Raw genomic sequence first — 19,517 nt, forward strand, 5'->3', positions numbered from 1 at the left:
TTTACACCCAAACATATAATTTGTTTGCCGGACCCAAACATATGTTATGTTTGGGACTGATTCCAAACAAATATATGTTTGCTGCAAAATATATTTGGGAAATATGTTAGAGAGGCCTTTTTTCCCTCTGTGTGCCAATAATATTTCGTGGTATTATTCTTTTTGGTGCATTCCTCGTTACAAAAACTTTTGACATAAGAAGAAGACTAAGGCCTGAATTTGATTTCTGGGTAACTTTACTAAATGTACCTTGGTCGGAAGCCTTATAGAAGTTCTAACACAAATTAAAATACATACTTTTGAAGAGAAATTTGGAATATTTTATGTGAAGTGTCCCACAAATACTCATATCGAAACATACATATGTATATACATTTTAGATAATGCACAAAATTCTATTTCAATATGTATTCCATATGAATGAGCGAACAATCCATTATCCATGACTTCATCTTACCTACAAAAAAATCTGTAAAATTCTTTCACTGAAAATCTCCACAAAAATTTATTGTGCAGCATTAAATTTTATTTATTTAATACAGTGTGTGTTGCGATGAATAGACAGACCGAACGAACAATTGAAGAATCCATTTGGGAAAATATGGAAAAAAATAAACAATAAAAGCAAAGCAAAAAATGTAATGAATAAAAATGTATGTTTTTTAATTCAAATGAATTTTTCAATACAAACAACAATAACGAACGAGATAAGAAGAAGGCCCTTCAAAACAGAGACGCAAGTGAAAATTACTTTTATACAAATAGTACATATATCAAATTTCTAAGAGGGGAAATAGAGGGAAATACGCAAAGCCGACGATAATGAAACCCTTAAAGTGAAGTGACTGCACCGAGCAGCACCCGGTTAGTTCAAGTTAACAGCACAACAACAACGACGTCATGAAGAGTTTTCACTTAAAAATAACATGACCTCATACGGCGCTGCAGTCAGCCAGCCTGCCATCCAGCACACAATTTCATGTGAAAGGCAAATGTAAAAGAAAAGAAGAGCAACAAGTGGTAAATAACGATGAAGGTAGGTGGTGGTGGTGCTGTTGGTGACATTTCCATTGTTCACATGTCGATATAATTTGTATTGTACATTCTTTATTTCACTCTCTATTTGAATTTGCTTATTGAATACACAATTTCACGTGTTACTCTCAAAGAAAAAAAAATAAACATGAAAAATGTTGCATATTTTTAGGTACCAAATAAATAATTTTATGGCGCATACTTTTAGGGAATGTTTAAGATTTCTTTTATTTTTGGTAACATATCTTCATATGTTGGGCAATATCTGCCAGGACAACATGGATACCATTGGAAAACTTATGGAGGCAGCTATCCTCTAAGCTAATAAACTCTTAAAAAAATATATTGCACGATGTCGCTATATGTACCTTTTTTGGGAATAATCCTGCAATAAGGATAATTATTTTGGCCACAGATCCTTTAAGGAAAATTCTGCCAGGACAACATGGGTACCATTGGAAAGCTTGTCGACACAGCTATCCCCTGTGCTAATAAAATCTTTAAAAAATATTGGATCATTTTCCGTGAGATTTTTTTCTGGGTGTATTACACACAGATTTTTATTCCATATGGCTTAACGATTGGTTTCACGGGTGGAATGCATCCAAGAACAGTACACAACAATTTTTATTGAATTTTTCTTTTATTTTGTTTCTGTAATTGTGGCTTCATTAAAAGGAAAAACATACTTTAGTTGATGACATTGTAAATAAATTCTCAAATTGAAATTGTAAGAAAAGAAATGTGTGTAAGTGCGTTGTTATCAGTTAACATTCTACAGATTGGAACCCTACAGCTTCGTTATTAAGTGTCATTCATTGTGAACACTAGAGGGGGATATGTTAAGTGAGTTACTATGAACCCGTTCAAGAAAATTTTTACCATTTTTTTCTTTACAAACTTGAAAAGAAAGTATAACCTTGAATTTTATAATTTTAAATAAATTAAATGTATAAAAAATCAGGGTATTACTTTCTGTGACTTTGGACACTGAACAGCGTGTTTATAGCATTTGTTTTGTTTTTTTTTTTTTTTTTTTTAATAATGTTTATCTGAAGCTACTACAGCACATTTTTTCTCAAAATCATGTATTACAATAATATGTCAAAAGTATTTAATTTAATTTCTTATTGATTAATTTTTTATTGCTTCCCTTTTATTTTGCCAAATAAAATTAAACAATTTAAAATTAAAATTGAAAACATGTTGTCGCACGCCTGCGCTTTTTTCCATTAACTAATTAAGAATGGTATTTAATAAGATGACTGGATAATAATTTTACGTTTAGAAACTGGTCTTAACACTAATTTGGTTAATAGAATGATTGGCATATATAAATGAGCAGTAATAATTATTGAATTTGCGCAATGACTCAATTTCACATACTGAAATATTTTTATTTTTTTTTTGCTGTTTATTATTTATTTTTACTTTGCAAGTTGTGCTTTGTTTTCGTTTTCTTCTCAATGTAAACAAGAGATTCGTTATCACCTTAAACAAATTGTTTTTTTTTTTTTAATATGCATAGCATAGATGATAAGTGGGTTATACTCTTATCATATGAGTACTTCAACCTGAAATACATACACACATAGGTCCCTTAGTATACACCTTTTAAAGTAGTTTATTTGAGTTTTTCACTAAAAAGTAAAGAAGAAGATGCCGATAACTGAATACTCTCAGCCTACGACTGTCGAAAAAGAAAACAATGACAGAAGTGGTGGAAATGAATTTTCTCTAAAGTTCACCGGAGATGACTTTTCCCATACAAAAGTTCACCGGAGATGACTTTTCCCATACAAAAGTTCACCGGAAATGACTTTTCCTATACAAAAGTTCACCGGAGATGACTTTTCCAATACAAAAGTTCACCGGAGATGACTTTTCCCATACAAAAGTTCACCGGAGATGACTTTTCCCATACAAAAGTTCACCGGAGATGACTTTTCCTATACAAAAGTTCATCGGAGATGACTTTTCCTATACAAAAGTTCACCGGAGATGACTTTTCCTATACAAAAGTTCACTGGAGATGACTTTTCCAATACAAAAGTTCATCGGAGATGACTTTTCCTATACAAAAGTTTTTAAAAGTGAATAGCATTTTCGTAGGTGACTAGTCTGTTGTAATCTGAATCCGGACTACCTTCAATGAAAAATTCAAAACAATCATGGAACAGCGATAAAACCACACTTAAATGAAAATTTTAAACTTTCGTAAGGGAGGTACAGGAAGGTGTTTTGCGATCCACGAACTTGATTTAAGTTTGCAAAGGTTGGGCCAATGACAGTCACTCCCTTCGATAATTATCACGGATGGCTACCATGCGTTTTAGTCGGTCACCACAGGATTTTCTAGAGCTTTTGGACCATTATGTCATGAATCATGGACTTGTCCACAAAAAACATTATTTCGCAGTAAACGGGCCACAAGGAGTGGCCCGGTAGAAACTTCAAAACCCTATATAAATATTCTTAATTATTCTTATTCTTAATCACGAGCCTCCAGAAAATATTCTAAAAGACACGCGAGCCTCTAGAAGATATTCTAAAAGACCCGCGAGCCTCTAGAAAATATTCGTAAAGACCCACGAGCCTCTAGAAAATATTCTAAAAGACCCGCGAGCCTCTAGAAAATATTCGTAAATACCCACGAGCCTCTAAAAATGTTCCAACAAATCCACGAGCCTCTAAAAATATTCTTTAAAATTCACGAGCCTCTAAAAATATTTTTAAAAATTCGCGAGGCTATAAAAAATGTTATTAAAAGTCCACGAGCCTCTAAAAATATTCTTAAAACCCCACGAGCCCGACTACACACGGTGTCATAAGGGTTTTTTGTACCTTTCAGGCAATTTTCTCAGGAAGTATGGCTTTGCCCCTGATGAAACTTATACCGTCGTATGGAGGGCAATGAATACAAGTTGCTAAAACAAAAATCAAAGCGATTCGAGAGATGGCCCTAAACTGAACTTTTCCGAAATTTTGTGTGGGAGGTACCCGCAGGAGTGGACCGATTGAGTCCATATTGGAACCTTATTTAAGTCTGGTACACATTTTACGATGGGCAAAGTATGGACCAAATTGGTTACTCCCTTCAAGAGTTATAGTGCGCACACATTTTCCGAACATTTTCGAACTTTTGTGGGGGAGGTGCCGGAAGGAGTGGACCGATATAGCCCATCTTCGAACTTATGCTAAGTTTACATTTACGAAATCCACTCGATTTCAACTGTCAATTCCATAGCTCAAACGTCAAATGAAATCTCATCTCATCACCTATGGATTTGACAGTTGAAATCGAGTGGATTTCGTAAATGTAAACCAAGCATTAAACTAAGTTTGGGTAAAATATTACGAAAGCCAAAATTTGAACTGAATCGGTTCATCCGTTCGAGAGTTATTGTGCGCTCCAGCCAGCCAGACAGACAGACGGACGGACATTGCTCAAACGACTCCAAATTGTCTGAAACACATTTCGTCCAAACATACTTGGGGTCTAAAACCATTATTTCGATGAGGCACATTTTGCCCGTATGAAAGTGTATATACCCTCGTTAGCATAAATGCTGAGGGTATAAATATAACTACATACAATATGTAATGTATAGTCTCTACTAGTCCCTACCCCATATATTTAGATCAGTCCATAAGTGCTCAGGTTGTGACTGTTATCTTTTTCAATACCATTTTCAATATCCTGACTTACTAGTTGTTTCTCCAAAATTTAATGTTTTTCTAGCGTGTATTTACCTAGTGTAGCTGTATAGATGCAATTAAACTTTTACCAAAGGTTTAGAAATATTTGAAGGTAAATAGGACGAACGTATTCCCACTTTTGATTCTCTTTTCACAATAATTGGGTCAAATGCAAACACCCCAACAACATGGAAGCGCCAAACAAAAGGAATAACGTAACAAATTGTAAATGCAAACAACTTTTATGTCAAAAATTGTAAATGAGTTGTAGTACACGGCGCTAAGGGCCACCACAAGCATGTACTGATAGCATAAGACATAGCCGTACCCAAAGTGGGTGACTTGATAACCATCATAAATCATGAGTAGAACACGCAATGTTTTTAGATACAATGACAAAAAGGGGGAACTAATAAAAGTAAATAACAAACAACAAAGTTAAGCCGAAAGGGAACTCACAATTAATTGAGTTATAAAAAAATGTGTCCAACCAAGAGGTTAATTAATAATAAAAATATCAAAATGATGGCTATGACCATCACATTGTTCACATTTTTGCTGTGTGATATGACAAAATGAAACCAGCTGATGTTACTTACCTCCCCAAACGCTAATCTTGAGCTGGTTGCCATCAAGATTCTCCACATAGTTGAACAGATATTTGTTGAGATAATGAGCTACAACCGATTCCAAAACCATGATGAGGCCTTTTTACTATATATCGCCTTTGGAGGTTGTTAACTCTTTCGTTCTTCGTCTCGTCGCTTTAAGAAGAACGGCGAGGATAGTAAATACAAAATGATAAATTGCAAGGTCACATATGGAGGACACGCGGTTTGTTGCACTCTTTTTCTTTCACACCACTCAAATTGTTATTGATTTTTTACAGATCTTTTCTTCTTCGCGTTACTTGTTATATCGATTATTTATTTTCGCTATAATGAAAGGAAATAAATAAAAATAAAATCACTTTGAATTGGAATAATTACAAGCAGACCGCACCGCACTTTATACACCGCACTTTTATTTATTTTCAACGACAGCTTGGAATTCTCAACAGAGCCAATTGGATTTTGGTGTGTGGCGTTGTGTACATCATTAATTATGCACAAAATAAATCTAAACACCAAAAAATTATTAAAACAACAATAGTTTAACTTTTAAATATGGAAAACAAACGCCACAACGCGCACACACGTAATTCCATTTCGAAAACCACCAAAGATATTTAGGTTTTTAGTTTTTATTATATTTTTACGATGACATCATCTGAAATTTGTTTTCATTCCATCTGTGTCAGTTTTTTTTGGGTGGAAATGCATGGAACATCAATATTATGCTGCGCTTTGTTTTGCTATTTCCCCACTATAAATGTTTTACTTGTTCTTGTTTTTTTTTTTAATATTATTAAATTGTATATAAACCGGAATGCAATATGATGAAATCTTTCCGAGACCGAGGTTATTTCCAATAACTCTTCCGTATCTACAAACCAGCACATCCAACCGAAAAATAAGACTAAATGAAAGATGTGAAGGAATGTCAAAATCAAAATAAAAAAATGGAAATGGGGCAACAGCTGTTAAACTTGTCACTATTGTGAATGAAGGTGTTAATTCACGGTTGAAAGGTGAAACAGGTAATCCTCAACCAACGCTCCAACCCATGACAATAATACAGGTACAGCGACAAAAACAGCTGATCTCATACCAGTTGTCAAAATGCATTATTATTAATAAAATCACATACAAAATGTAAACAAGCAACCCACAGTAATGCATTATTGTGGGCAAATTTGACGTTTTGTATGATTTGATATAACACCTGTTATAATCCGGCTTATGCGGCACTGTGGTGGGGTATCCAGCTAGTTCAGGGGAGCTGTACTCAAGGCGGTCCCAACCCTGACACCATCAGCCCAAGGGGATAAACAATAATTGAATTTGAACATAAAAAGACAAGAACACAAACAACAAATACAACCCTACATATACCAGTGACAAAGGTGCTTGATGGAAAATTGCACCCACACATAGCCCGCCCAACCTTGACCCTTTAGTCCATTTCATCAGTCATTATTAAAAGGGCCCCGTGCTCCACACACACTTACCTAGCAATTTACATCATATTACCCCCCTTTATAACACAAAACTAGCACATAATTTTTCTTGACAATCAAGCATAAAAATATATTGACGGCTTAGTCATTTCTTTTTCTTAACCTACTAACAAAAGTTCATAATCATAAACAAATGAATTATTAATACCGAAATTAAGGACAAAATGGCGAGTCACTGACTCAGATTACCTCTCTTTTCCAATTACAATGCCAATTCGGCCACACACAATAAAATTCTAACAAATTCCCTACCTAAAAGAGCTCTCTTAAGCGGTGAGTAGACTGTTCATTGGTAGTCTTAATATTTTTTTTTGTTTAAATCCTTTTATGATAATTTTGCTGAGAAGTAATCCTACACTCGATTAATATTAAATGGCGGCATTAATAACCCTCACATAAATAAAAAATTAGCATTAAATATTGAGTATGGACAACACAACTTATTTTAAAATATATCTAGTTTACGATAAAAATCAATTTAATTAGAATCAAGATATTTTTTATATTGAGAATTAATTCAAAGTTTTATCATTACTTTCATTTCAGGTATTTTTTTTTTCTTTTTGATAATTGGCGCTCATGCGCGAAATGGCCGTCAATTAAATAAATTCGTTCTTCGTAAGCAGTGTAAACGGGGGATTTCACTATTTAATTTACCTGGCATCAAAGGCTTACATCAATCTTTTACTCAATTCAGCAAAGAAAGGGTTTTCTTGGCAAGCACCAGAAACGCACGGTTTACATCAATTCTTCAATGATCCAGGCAATCATATGTGTGGTTCACAGCAAAAACCAAAAAATCATAATAAGGTTATTTCTGCTTCCCCGATGTATTTTTATGGATAATTTTCAAATAGTTGAATAAAATTTTGCTGCCCTCCTCCCTTTTGGATCGTCGAGGAGGACAGTTGATGTCTTCTTTTAAATTGTTGGTGCAATCTTAAATAAAGAATAAAATAAACACAACACCAAACAATCACTACTTGTTACTAAATACAAGCACCAAAATTAAAACTTACTTAGTTGGTAATCTGCCCACAACATTTAAAAAAAAAAGACACAATTTTAAATAAAATATTTGAATTGTTTTTTTTTTTTTTTTGAAAAATAATTTATAATTATTTGTTTTATTTTTTTGTTATCTGGGTGAACGTTGAGGTTTAATATCCCAACTTAAGGGTTAGACACGGCACTTGATTCTGACGCGCTTTTTAGGTTCTAGGCCCTTTTATATCCTGGGAAATGACGCTAAAATTTTCCCCTACTTTCCAATAATTTTCTTTTATTTTCCTTCAGTTTATTTATTTTCTTTTACACCCAGGTACTACTAAACCTGTCATAGCTTCAGGGTTGTATCTCGTCATCTGTTATCATTCTCCATTACCCTACTCAAACACAGCCCTGTAATTGGCACCACTTTTTATTCACCAGCATCTACTTGCCGTTTCCGCGCCTCATTTTTAAAACGGTGTCTTGTTCGGTCGGTTGTGCGAAGAAATGTTGTCGGGTTTTTTCGTTTCTTTTTTTTATTAAAAAAAAAACTGCAAAGACCACGCAACAAAACTTCACCATTCTAGTGCCTTGCAATAAGAATGGGGATGTGCGTGTAGTCTTTGATTCGCATAATTGGATAAGTATGGAAAAAAGTAAAACGCAAGCAAAAACTATGGAAACTTTTCATGACCACGAGGTTATGGGTACTCAGCGTGCATTTTTTTTTCTCATGTGTGAATTTTCCTACACAAAACTCCCAGGTAAGATCAGAATAATTCATCATTCATTTCAACTAGAAATAATATATTTTCTTTTCCTTATCTTTCTAGAAAAATGTGTATTCATTGAAATAATTGTCTTTACGTGTATTAACATACGCTTGCTCTACACACAATTATTCCTATCCATCATTGACAATATGCTTATGTGTATGTGCATGGAGAGTGCCGCTATGCGAAAAAACTTGCATTTCGCGGGCAATTTACTCGTACTTGTCACGTACACAAGTCACACATATGTATGGACTTTTTAATGGAACCAACACAGTCACAATTGTTCGACCCACGCCAGTCACACACATGTTTGTATGTACATGCTATCAAGTCTCCACCATCATGACTGTACGACGCAACAGCAGCCCTTTACTATTACGCTGGCGTCGCTGCCTTTTGTAACTGCGTCATGACGATTTCAATGGAGCTCAGCCAACGCTGTGCTGACCGCACATGTCCGCAGGTAATGTATTTCTTTGTTGCAAATGTTCATTTTTATTTTATAGTAATTCTGACTTTATTTCCTTTCCTTACAGATAAACCTTAGTGGATTTTAATACTTTGGGTGTACCAGATTTACCTAGCAACATCAACAATTTCCTTTACCTATGTCTTTTGTCACGTTTTGTGAATTGCAGTTTGTGTCGTTTCATGACAACAACTCATGGAAAAGTTTACTGCATGGAAAATTCAACATTGCCTGAGCCACATTTGCTGTTGCCTGCCGGTCATCGTTAGGTGAGTTCCATCTCAAAGCATGGTGTATGGACAATAGTGTTAAAGTGCTCCTAAAGAATTTGGTTTCATTAAGAATCACACAAAAAAAATCACGTGTAAAAACTATCTCAACAGCTAAATTGTTTTGCTCCAGATTCCTGTTAATTGCTACCTGACCTACAGTGCATACTCATCCCAAAGGTGTTCATCGCGTAATGACAAAAACATGTACGAATGTGAATATGATCATCAACCAGCAATGTTCGCCAGAAAAGGTGTATTTTATAATCGTAAAAACAGTGTGTTAAATATGTGAGAAAAAATGAAATAGGTGGATATAATGAAAATGCTGCTGGATTGATGTGAATGTGTTTTTAATATATTTAGTGAATTCATGGTTAAAATTACTGATCCCATACAAGACCGTAAGTGAATTTGAAGGAATAAAATGATTTGTTATGAAAAGTGATAGTCTTTGAATGACATTCCAAGAGCGATTTAGTTCCTAATAAGATTGTGATTTACTCAATAAAAGGCAAGGCCAAAAGTGTTCTCATACGTTCCAGAATTCCTAAGAAAAATTATTGTTGTGTTATGTTGATATAAGAACAATGGTGGTGGATGATGGTGATGATGTGGTCTTCACAATAAAGTGTTTTCTTTTTTTGTTATGCAGTAGAGAAACAATAAACAGGCTGATTGCCCTCATGACATATGTTTATGTGCGTGTGTGTGTTTTTGTGGCTACAAGTAAATGATTAAACAAATGAAAAACGTGAAAGGAAATGTGTGTAAACAAAAAAACAAACAATGTGAAGAAATAAGAAGAAAAATTTTAAGAAAGAACAAATAATTTTAATGCATTCAACTCATAGTCATTTGTTCAGTTGAATAACTATAAACAGAGAAATGTTACTTTCGTTGATTAATTCTGGTTTTTTTGTTGTTGTTGTGTATTTTCAGTTCTTGTTCGCGTAAGGAATGTTGCCAAAAATTGTGTACCTTTCAACCACCAGTGTGTGTTTTACCCCACATCAATTTTGTTTTGCATCAATGGACAAGTTGGCTCATTTAATCATTATGAATGGCGAGAACTCCCGTGTTTACACCAACGCTAAATGGTTGCTGCTGATTGTTTTTAGGTGAGTTTAGCATTTCTATTTATATTATACTGGGACAGCTGACTGACAGTGAGACAGGGCCTTGGTGGCATTAATATTAGCCAAAGGTGATGAATGTGATTATTAATATGAAATGTTAATGGTGCAAAATATCTATTGTCTTCGGAATATTTTAATTTATTACAATTGAATTTGTGATATCAATTTATTACTTTGAATGTTGTTTGCAATTATTTGATAATTGGTTTCTACCTGTGGAAGGAGTGGCTATGATGACCTCCTGTGAATTGTATTGTTATTGTTGACTACGTGGAACAAAAAACAAATAAAGAAATTACACATTTTCTGCCGCCATTGAATTGGACTTGACATATTTGTATAATATTTTTATTTTAGTATACCTTCCTTATTATTATTATTTATTGTGATGTATAAACATTTTATGATATATTAGATCGTTTGTTTTCCTATATTTAAAATTCCTTTTCATAGGAAACCCAGAGTACTAAACATTATTAATAAAATTATCATATTTGGTTGTGATTTTCACTTTGAAAAGAAAATATGTCCTATTATTTCAATGGGGTTTGGGGTTAATCAATATGTCTTTGAGAACAAATAGTCTTTCCAGGTAGATTGCTTTCCTGTGGGTGTAAAAATTATAGCTTCTTAATTTGAATTGAGGGGTTTTGGTTTGATTTGTGATTTTTAAAGATTTATCATGCATGCACTAGTTCCTTGATTTTTTTTTATGGTTTACTCGTTTATAGTTGACATGCTATATTAAGGTGGTTAGACTTTTTGTACTAGTTTATTTGGAGCTCACTTGTCTCCAGACCCAACGTGGGGAACTCCCACACCCTGAGATCTATTGGCCGGGCAATTTAAGTTATGTACTATCATGCTAATGACTACTATAGAAAAAGAGGCAAGAATATTATGATATAATTTAAAAAAAAAAACCCAAAATAGGTAGATGAAATTGGACGTTCACGACACAAATTTATAACCTATTTTGCACTATTATTATCATATCACCATAATCTATTGATATAGTTAAATAAAAGTCAAATAGATTGATAAAAGTGGACACACACGACACACATTTATTAACCTATATTGCACTATTATTACTATATCACAGCTTTATTGCACTTTTTCTATATTCTAATGTCTTTGGCATGATAATTCCCGAGGGGTTTTCCCTGAAGTGTCTCCAATTCGTACATGTTATTTCCAATTGGTCTTACTACTCTACACTTAAGGAATTTCTTACAGAATTTGGAATTTATATTGTTCTTAAAATCAGACAACACATGATTCCTTCTATACACTTCTTGCCCGGGCAAGAATTTGACAATTCTTGCTCGTTGGTTGTAACGCTTTGAGCTGCTTTCGTATGCCTGATGCATGCTATCCCTCATCTTCTCTCTCATCAATTCTAATTTCTCATTTCTGTTAAAATGAACGATTTGGTGATCTGTTAATGATCTGAGGCGCTTAGCTAATTTATAATCTGCTCCGCTTGAAAACCGATTGTACCCGAATAAGGAGAAAAAAGGATTGACACCGGTTGCTGAGTGTACGGAAGTCCTCAGAGCCTGCTCAATTTCGGATAGGTATAGATCCCAGTCACGGTGATCTTTCTCCACATATGATCTTATCGCCGCCAGTACCGACTGATTTACTCGCTCTGATGCATTCGATTGAGGAGAGTAATAGGCCGTTGTTATGTGGTTGATTTTATAGTTGTTTATCATTTCCTCGAAGGATTTCGACACAAACTGCTTCCCGTTGTCGCTGTGTATTGTTTCTGGCACACCGAATACGTGAAATACATGGTGTTCCAAGAACCGTATGACATTTTGGGCAGTAGCCTCTTTCATGGCATGTAGAAAAGTAAATTTCGTGAAATGATCCACTACAATAAAGATGTAAGCATTTCCTTTTTTGGAACGAGGATATTTTCCCAAGAAGTCAATATACAACTTCTGGAATGGCCTTTCGGTTACAACTTCTTCTCCCATAGGTGGTCTCATGTTCTGATTGGAGGGCTTCGTTTCCTTACAAATTTGACAGGCTTTTATGTATTGTCTGACCTGAGATACCATCTTCGGCCAATAATAAAATGTTTTTAGTCTGTTTAATGTTTTGGTTATGCCTTCATGCACTACTTCGGTATATGTATGGGCTTTTTCAATCAACGCGTAGGTGATGTCTTGGGGTATCCACAGTTTCCATTCGAATTCATTGGTGTCTGCATCAAAATGTTTGGCCCTTATGTACACTTTTCCGTCTTCTACCTTAAGGTCGGGTAGATTTACTTGATTCGAAATTATTGTGTCTTTGAGTTCACAATACTCTTCACTCTCAAACGCCGTCGTCTCAAATCCCAACATATCCTCATTCTGGATTTCTTCGATTATAACCTCAGAGTCGGTGGGCATCCTAGATAAGGTATCCGCCACTACATTTTCGGAGCCTTTCCGGTGTTCTATAGAGAAGTCATATGCTTGGAGCTGCAAAGACCAGCGCGCAAGTCTGCCGCTTAAGTCCTTTAAGGACATCAGCCATTTAAGGCTAGCATGGTCTGTAATTATGGTGAATTTCATTAATTCGACATAAGGCCGAAATCTTTTTACCGCTAGTACCGCTGCCAAACATTCCTTTTCAGTTACTGAATAATTCCGTTGGCAAGCATTTAATTTTTGGGAATAGAAGGCGATTGGATTTTCTCCTCCGTTATCGTCCTTCTGAAACAACACAGCCCCAATTCCATAGTCTGATGCGTCACATTGAATGAAGAATTCGCGTGAGAAATCTGGGTGACGAAGGACTGGGGCTGAGGTCAGGGCCCTTTTTAGCGTATTGAATGATTCCATTGCCTTTGGACTAATAGAGAATTTTTGGCCCTTTTTGAGGGTATCGGTAAGGGCAGCAGATATGGAGGCGAAGTTTTTGATAAACCGCCGGTACCATCCTGCGGTTCCCAAAAAACTTCTAACCTCTCTCGGATTTTTTGGTACTGGTATTTCTTTAATCGCGTGTATCTTCTCTGGGTCGGTTTTAAGGCATCCGTTCCCGATTATAAAACCGAGGTATTTCAATTCGGTAAAACAAAATAACGATTTTTTTAGACCAATTGTGAGATTTGCTTTTAGTAAGCATTCAGCCACTTCGTTAAGCAATTTTATATGGCTATCGAAATCCTCTGAGATAATAAGAAGGTCGTCTAGGTAGATGAAGACGTTGGACTTGAGACGGCCAGGGATAACTTTATCCATTAAGCGACAGAGTCGCTGCGCCGCATTACAAAGTCCAAACGGCATTACGCGGAACTGATAAAGCGGTCGACCTGGTACCGTAAAGGCAGTATATGGCTTGGCTTCTTCTTCCAGCTCAATCTGCCAAAACGCATACTTCAGGTCGACGCTGCTTATAAAATGCGTTTGATCAATTCTGCTAAGTATTCCATCTATGTTTTGTAGAGGGTATGCGTCTTTTACGGTAAGCGCATTTAGTTTCCGGGCATCCAGACAAAATCTATTCTTCCCTGGTTTTCTTACAACAGTCGTCCTATTACTCCAAGGAGAATCACTCTCCTCAATTACATTCAGAGCGAGCATGTTGTCTATCTCCTTGTAAACAATGTCTTGAACAGCTGGGGATAAGGGATAGTGTTTATCCTTGACAGGCTGTGCTCCTTCCACTAACTTGATAGCGTGTTTTTCTATCCTTGTACATCCTAAACCCTTCTCCTCAAATGTTGGAAACTTCTTAATGACTTCGTCTAACCTTTTCTTTTGATCTTCAGTTAAAGTATGCATTTTTGTATTTTCGTTTTTTGAATCGCCATGTATTTTTATTTGGAGGTCTAAATTAACTTCATTTAAAGGAAATATTTCTGGTGCTATTTCGAATAAACGCCAGAAATCGGCTCCTAGGTACAAATCCTGCTGTAGATCGGGACACAAATATAAAATCATTTTTCTAGTTTTTCCTTCATACTCAACATTAACTTGAATTCTGCCTAAAATCCTGTGTCTTTTCCCAGAGGCCGTACTTATATCGGAAGTGTAAGGTTGAATTTCCAAATCCAATTCCTCTACGATTTCTCGACACGGTTTACCTAAAAGGCTTACAGTTGCCCCTGAATCTAATAGGCCTTGTATCTCTTTCTCCCTGATTTTAATGAACACATATGGTCTTGGATCACTTATGTCTTGGCATCGTACTATGGTCTCACATAAAGATTTTCTACGCTTTCTATTCTCCTTTTGGTATTGTCTTAGCTTAAGGATCCTTTGTTTATTCTTTTCCAGTTTCTTAAATGTTTTTTTCTCTGGATTTCCTATCGGTTTATTTTCATCGCTGTTGCCAAAAATTTTTGTTTTTACAAGGTCATAGTGTTGTTGCCTTGCTTCTAGTGGTAGGTAATGGCGTATTGATGGATAATTATTACATTGGTTCTCATTCACTTGTTTGTCAGCGGGTTTGCTCCCTTGTGCGGTTCCGTTGAACGATGGTTTCCCGCTGCAACCATGTTCTTTCGGGAGTTTCCCGACGCACAATTCGCACATTTTGGTGTTATAGTGTTGGGTTTACCACACTTAAAACAAAAGTAATTTCTTTGAGTGGAAGTGCATTCACGGAAGACATGCCCCGGGTTTTGGCAATTCCAGCAGACAGTCTGGGTATTTATAGCCGCTATTTCCGGGACTTCATCTGTTTCCTCAAACCTACGGAAATTATCGACTTCTTCTTCTTCTTGTAAAGCATTAACCCGAATCGATCTATTTATGGGTGTGGGTGGTGGCGGTGCCACATTTTCACGCCTAAAAAACGTCCTCTCAATCTCTAAACACTCGACTCTCAGTTGTTCGACGGAACTCACAGGCATTGCATAGACAATGCTAGATAGATTCTTTCGAAGATTTTTCTTTATTAATGTAATCATCTCATAATCAGAGACGGGTTTTTCCAACTTAGAACGCATGAGATTCATATCGTGAAAAAATGTGTCTATGGTTTCCCCAGGTTGCTGTTTTCGTTCCATGAGATCTCTCATGGCCTCGAAACATGTCCTTCTAGTTTTAAACCTTTCGGTTAATCCATACTTAAGGGACATCCAATCAGTTATGGCTTCGTTCCTTTGCTGAAGCCAGTACCAATCATAGGCGGGTCCTGACACTAGGACGTGGAACTCATTTAGAATTTCCTCCCAGGACAATCTATAATGTTTTTGAAAATATTCGATTCTATAAATAAAGTCTTCGACAGATAATGTGTTCGGTCTTCCTGAAAAATTTAAGTGAAACCGTTCCACTTTGAAGGGTTGAACGTAATTGGAATTAAATATGGGCGGCACATCCGAGCTTTGGCGGCTCGCGTTTGTATAACTATTGTGCGGTCCAGGCGGAGCCTGAGGCCTAGGGGGTAACGGTGGTTGTGGGTTAGGGTTTGGATCATGGTTACGATCTACCGATAATCTGGCGATAGATTCATTCAATTTTTGAATTGCAGATTGAAACTTTTCCATTTCCTGGCTGACACTTTCTTGTACTAAATTTCTAATACTAGCTCTGGCGTCGTTTACGCTCTCTTGTACCATACCTCTAATCATATGATCCATTTCGTTCTCTGGTACTCGAGCGCCAGCACTCGTACTAGCATTAGGATTGTTAATTGTACCTGATAAATCTTGTATTGAACCTTCTCTGTTGGCCATGATTACTTCTGTTCTTTTCTTCTTCGTTTTGGGTCTAGGAGTTTGAGGTGAAAATACACTAACATCAAAAGCTGACAAACGATTCCTTTTGCTACGTCTTTTCCCACCTATCTGTTCACTCATTAGATTTTATAATGATAATTAACAGTTGAACTCGGATCTTAACAGTGATTTTAATTTACGTTTTGGCAATGATATAAACAAAAAAATGTTGTGGTAAGAAATAATGTATGAAAAAATGAAAGCAGATTTACCTAAATAAAAAAATTACTGGATAAACTAGTTATTAATACGTTACTGAACTAAACAAACAATACATAAAATCAAATAACATAAAATATTAACGGTTAGTTTTAGTTTTTTTTTTTTTTTTTTTTTTTTCAACATACATATAAGAGGGCATAAGATGTATTTTCAATTGCTTGGTTACGAAAGTGTGTGGATTTTTTTTATGAACATTTGTTTCTTTTTTCTTTAATCATGTTAAATCAATGTGTCCCTATTGGTTGTCACGGTATATTGCTAATTAGGAATTAACGTTACTGAACACACATAATTAGATCAAACACGACGGCAGTTTTCCTATATTAGTAAGAAAAGAGATCACGTACACGAGTACTTTGCGCAATGCACTCTGTGATACCTTCGTCACTGAAGCAATTGCACATTTCCCCTTATGTTTTCTCTAACGACTATTGAAACTACTTATCACAAAACATATACACATAAACAGAACAGGTCATAAACAATACATCATTTGTTACATTAGACGAACAAGAGCTATTGCACTTGACCATTTTGGAATTTTTAAAACAAATATCCTAATTTTCTCATACTTATAGCTAATTATTGCACATTTAACACAATTTCAAAAGGGAAATTGTGGTTGCAAAATTTGCATTATAAGAAAATGCGATATTTGTATTTTTGGTTTATTGCATCATAGGTCTATTTTACAGCGCACTGGTGGTATTGCACTGTGTATTGAAATTAAATCATTTTATGATTTGTTTTTTAATTTGGGCGCCATATTGTTATAATCCGGCTTATGCGGCACTGTGGTGGGGTATCCAGCTAGTTCAGGGGAGCTGTACTCAAGGCGGTCCCAACCCTGACACCATCAGCCCAAGGGGATAAACAATAATTGAATTTGAACATAAAAAGACAAGAACACAAACAACAAATACAACCCTACATATACCAGTGACAAAGGTGCTTGATGGAAAATTGCACCCACACATAGCCCGCCCAACCTTGACCCTTTAGTCCATTTCATCAGTCATTATTAAAAGGGCCCCGTGCTCCACACACACTTACCTAGCAATTTACATCATATTACCCCCCTTTATAACACAAAACTAGCACATAATTTTTCTTGACAATCAAGCATAAAAATATATTGACGGCTTAGTCATTTCTTTTTCTTAACCTACTAACAAAAGTTCATAATCATAAACAAATGAATTATTAATACCGAAATTAAGGACAAAATGGCGAGTCACTGACTCAGATTACCTCTCTTTTCCAATTACAATGCCAATTCGGCCACACACAATAAAATTCTAACAAATTCCCTACCTAAAAGAGCTCTCTTAAGCGGTGAGTAGACTGTTCATTGGTAGTCTTAATATTTTTTTTTGTTTAAATCCTTTTATGATAATTTTGCTGAGAAGTAATCCTACACTCGATTAATATTAAATGGCGGCATTAATAACCCTCACATAAATAAAAAATTAGCATTAAATATTGAGTATGGACAACACAACTTATTTTAAAATATATCTAGTTTACGATAAAAATCAATTTAATTAGAATCAAGATATTTTTTATATTGAGAATTAATTCAAAGTTTTATCATTACTTTCATTTCAGGTATTTTTTTTTTCTTTTTGATAATTGGCGCTCATGCGCGAAATGGCCGTCAATTAAATAAATTCGTTCTTCGTAAGCAGTGTAAACGGGGGATTTCACTATTTAATTTACCTGGCATCAAAGGCTTACATCAATCTTTTACTCAATTCAGCAAAGAAAGGGTTTTCTTGGCAAGCACCAGAAACGCACGGTTTACATCAATTCTTCAATGATCCAGGCAATCATATGTGTGGTTCACAGCAAAAACCAAAAAATCATAATAAGGTTATTTCTGCTTCCCCGATGTATTTTTATGGATAATTTTCAAATAGTTGAATAAAATTTTGCTGCCCTCCTCCCTTTTGGATCGTCGAGGAGGACAGTTGATGTCTTCTTTTAAATTGTTGGTGCAATCTTAAATAAAGAATAAAATAAACACAACACCAAACAATCACTACTTGTTACTAAATACAAGCACCAAAATTAAAACTTACTTAGTTGGTAATCTGCCCACAACATTTAAAAAAAAAGACACAATTTTAAATAAAATATTTGAATTGTTTTTTTTTTTTTTTTGAAAAATAATTTATAATTATTTGTTTTATTTTTTTGTTATCTGGGTGAACGTTGAGGTTTAATATCCCAACTTAAGGGTTAGACACGGCACTTGATTCTGACGCGCTTTTTAGGTTCTAGGCCCTTTTATATCCTGGGAAATGACGCTAAAATTTTCCCCTACTTTCCAATAATTTTCTTTTATTTTCCTTCAGTTTATTTATTTTCTTTTACACCCAGGTACTACTAAACCTGTCATAGCTTCAGGGTTGTATCTCGTCATCTGTTATCATTCTCCATTACCCTACTCAAACACAGCCCTGTAATTGGCACCACTTTTTATTCACCAGCATCTACTTGCCGTTTCCGCGCCTCATTTTTAAAACGGTGTCTTGTTCGGTCGGTTGTGCGAAGAAATGTTGTCGGGTTTTTTCGTTTCTTTTTTTTATTAAAAAAAAACTGCAAAGACCACGCAACACACCTTCTTATTCCACCATGTATCCAACTGACATAACAATCAGGTGGGCTTAAGGCATCGACACATAAAGGGTTGTTTACACCATCTATCAATGTCGTATGAGATGTCAAATTTTCTACCTGCGAATGTTGTACACATAGTGTGACCACTATGAAAATTTTTATCTATCAAAATGATTTGGCAACTCATATGTAAATTTTTCATTTAGGGAGCGCTCTATTTGATACGGCATTCTCGTATGTAAACATAAATTTATCAGCTGTTTTCTGGCATTCTCAAAAAAAAAATTGAAAAACAAAATCTTTTAAAAAAGAAAATGGAAATTATGTATATTTAAGTATTTAGAAAAGTAAATAAAGGGTGTTTATAATGTTATTTTCAGATCGATTGGTCGAAAGGAGCAGTGTTGGAAATGATTGCTTTGTGGCAAACATGAATGCCTCTATAA

General features: G+C 35.3%; 1 protein-coding gene and 2 long non-coding RNA genes across 9 annotated transcripts in view; 1 reads left to right on the forward strand and 2 right to left on the reverse strand.

Moving 5' to 3' along the window:
• Positions 1-6,265, reverse strand: part of Vps13 (vacuolar protein sorting 13C) — a 46,114-nt gene extending 39,849 nt beyond the window's left edge. The window contains exons 1-3 of one of the 7 annotated variants that reach the window (XM_073991483.1): positions 6,159-6,210; positions 5,737-5,853; positions 5,334-5,669 (exon numbers count right to left, since the gene is read on the reverse strand). In XM_073991483.1, the coding sequence (XP_073847584.1) occupies positions 5,334-5,433 (100 nt within the window). In that variant the 5' untranslated portion in view covers positions 5,434-5,669; positions 5,737-5,853; positions 6,159-6,210. Of the gene's footprint in view, positions 1-5,333; positions 5,670-5,723; positions 5,855-6,061 lie in introns of those variants that run through there. The other 6 variants (XM_073991484.1, XM_073991482.1, XM_073991487.1 and 3 more) reach the window with 6 other exon arrangements.
• A 631-nt stretch (positions 6,266-6,896) lies between these two features.
• LOC141406255 (uncharacterized) lies at positions 6,897-8,057 on the reverse strand. The gene is made up of 2 exons (XR_012413350.1): positions 7,873-8,057; positions 6,897-7,792 (listed from the first exon to the last, which is right to left on the reverse strand). It is a non-coding gene; the product is annotated as an uncharacterized lncRNA (long non-coding RNA).
• Positions 8,058-8,275: 218 nt separating this feature from the next.
• Positions 8,276-18,621, forward strand: LOC141406254 (uncharacterized). The gene is made up of 5 exons (XR_012413349.1): positions 8,276-8,607; positions 8,677-9,082; positions 9,156-9,357; positions 10,300-10,478; positions 18,058-18,621. It is a non-coding gene; the product is annotated as an uncharacterized lncRNA (long non-coding RNA).
• The last annotated feature ends 896 nt before the right edge of the window (positions 18,622-19,517 follow it).

This window comes from Musca autumnalis, unplaced genomic scaffold, assembly GCF_047663935.1.
Source record: "Musca autumnalis isolate F117 unplaced genomic scaffold, ASM4766393v1 scaffold_5, whole genome shotgun sequence".
NCBI lineage: Eukaryota > Metazoa > Arthropoda > Insecta > Diptera > Muscidae > Musca > Musca autumnalis.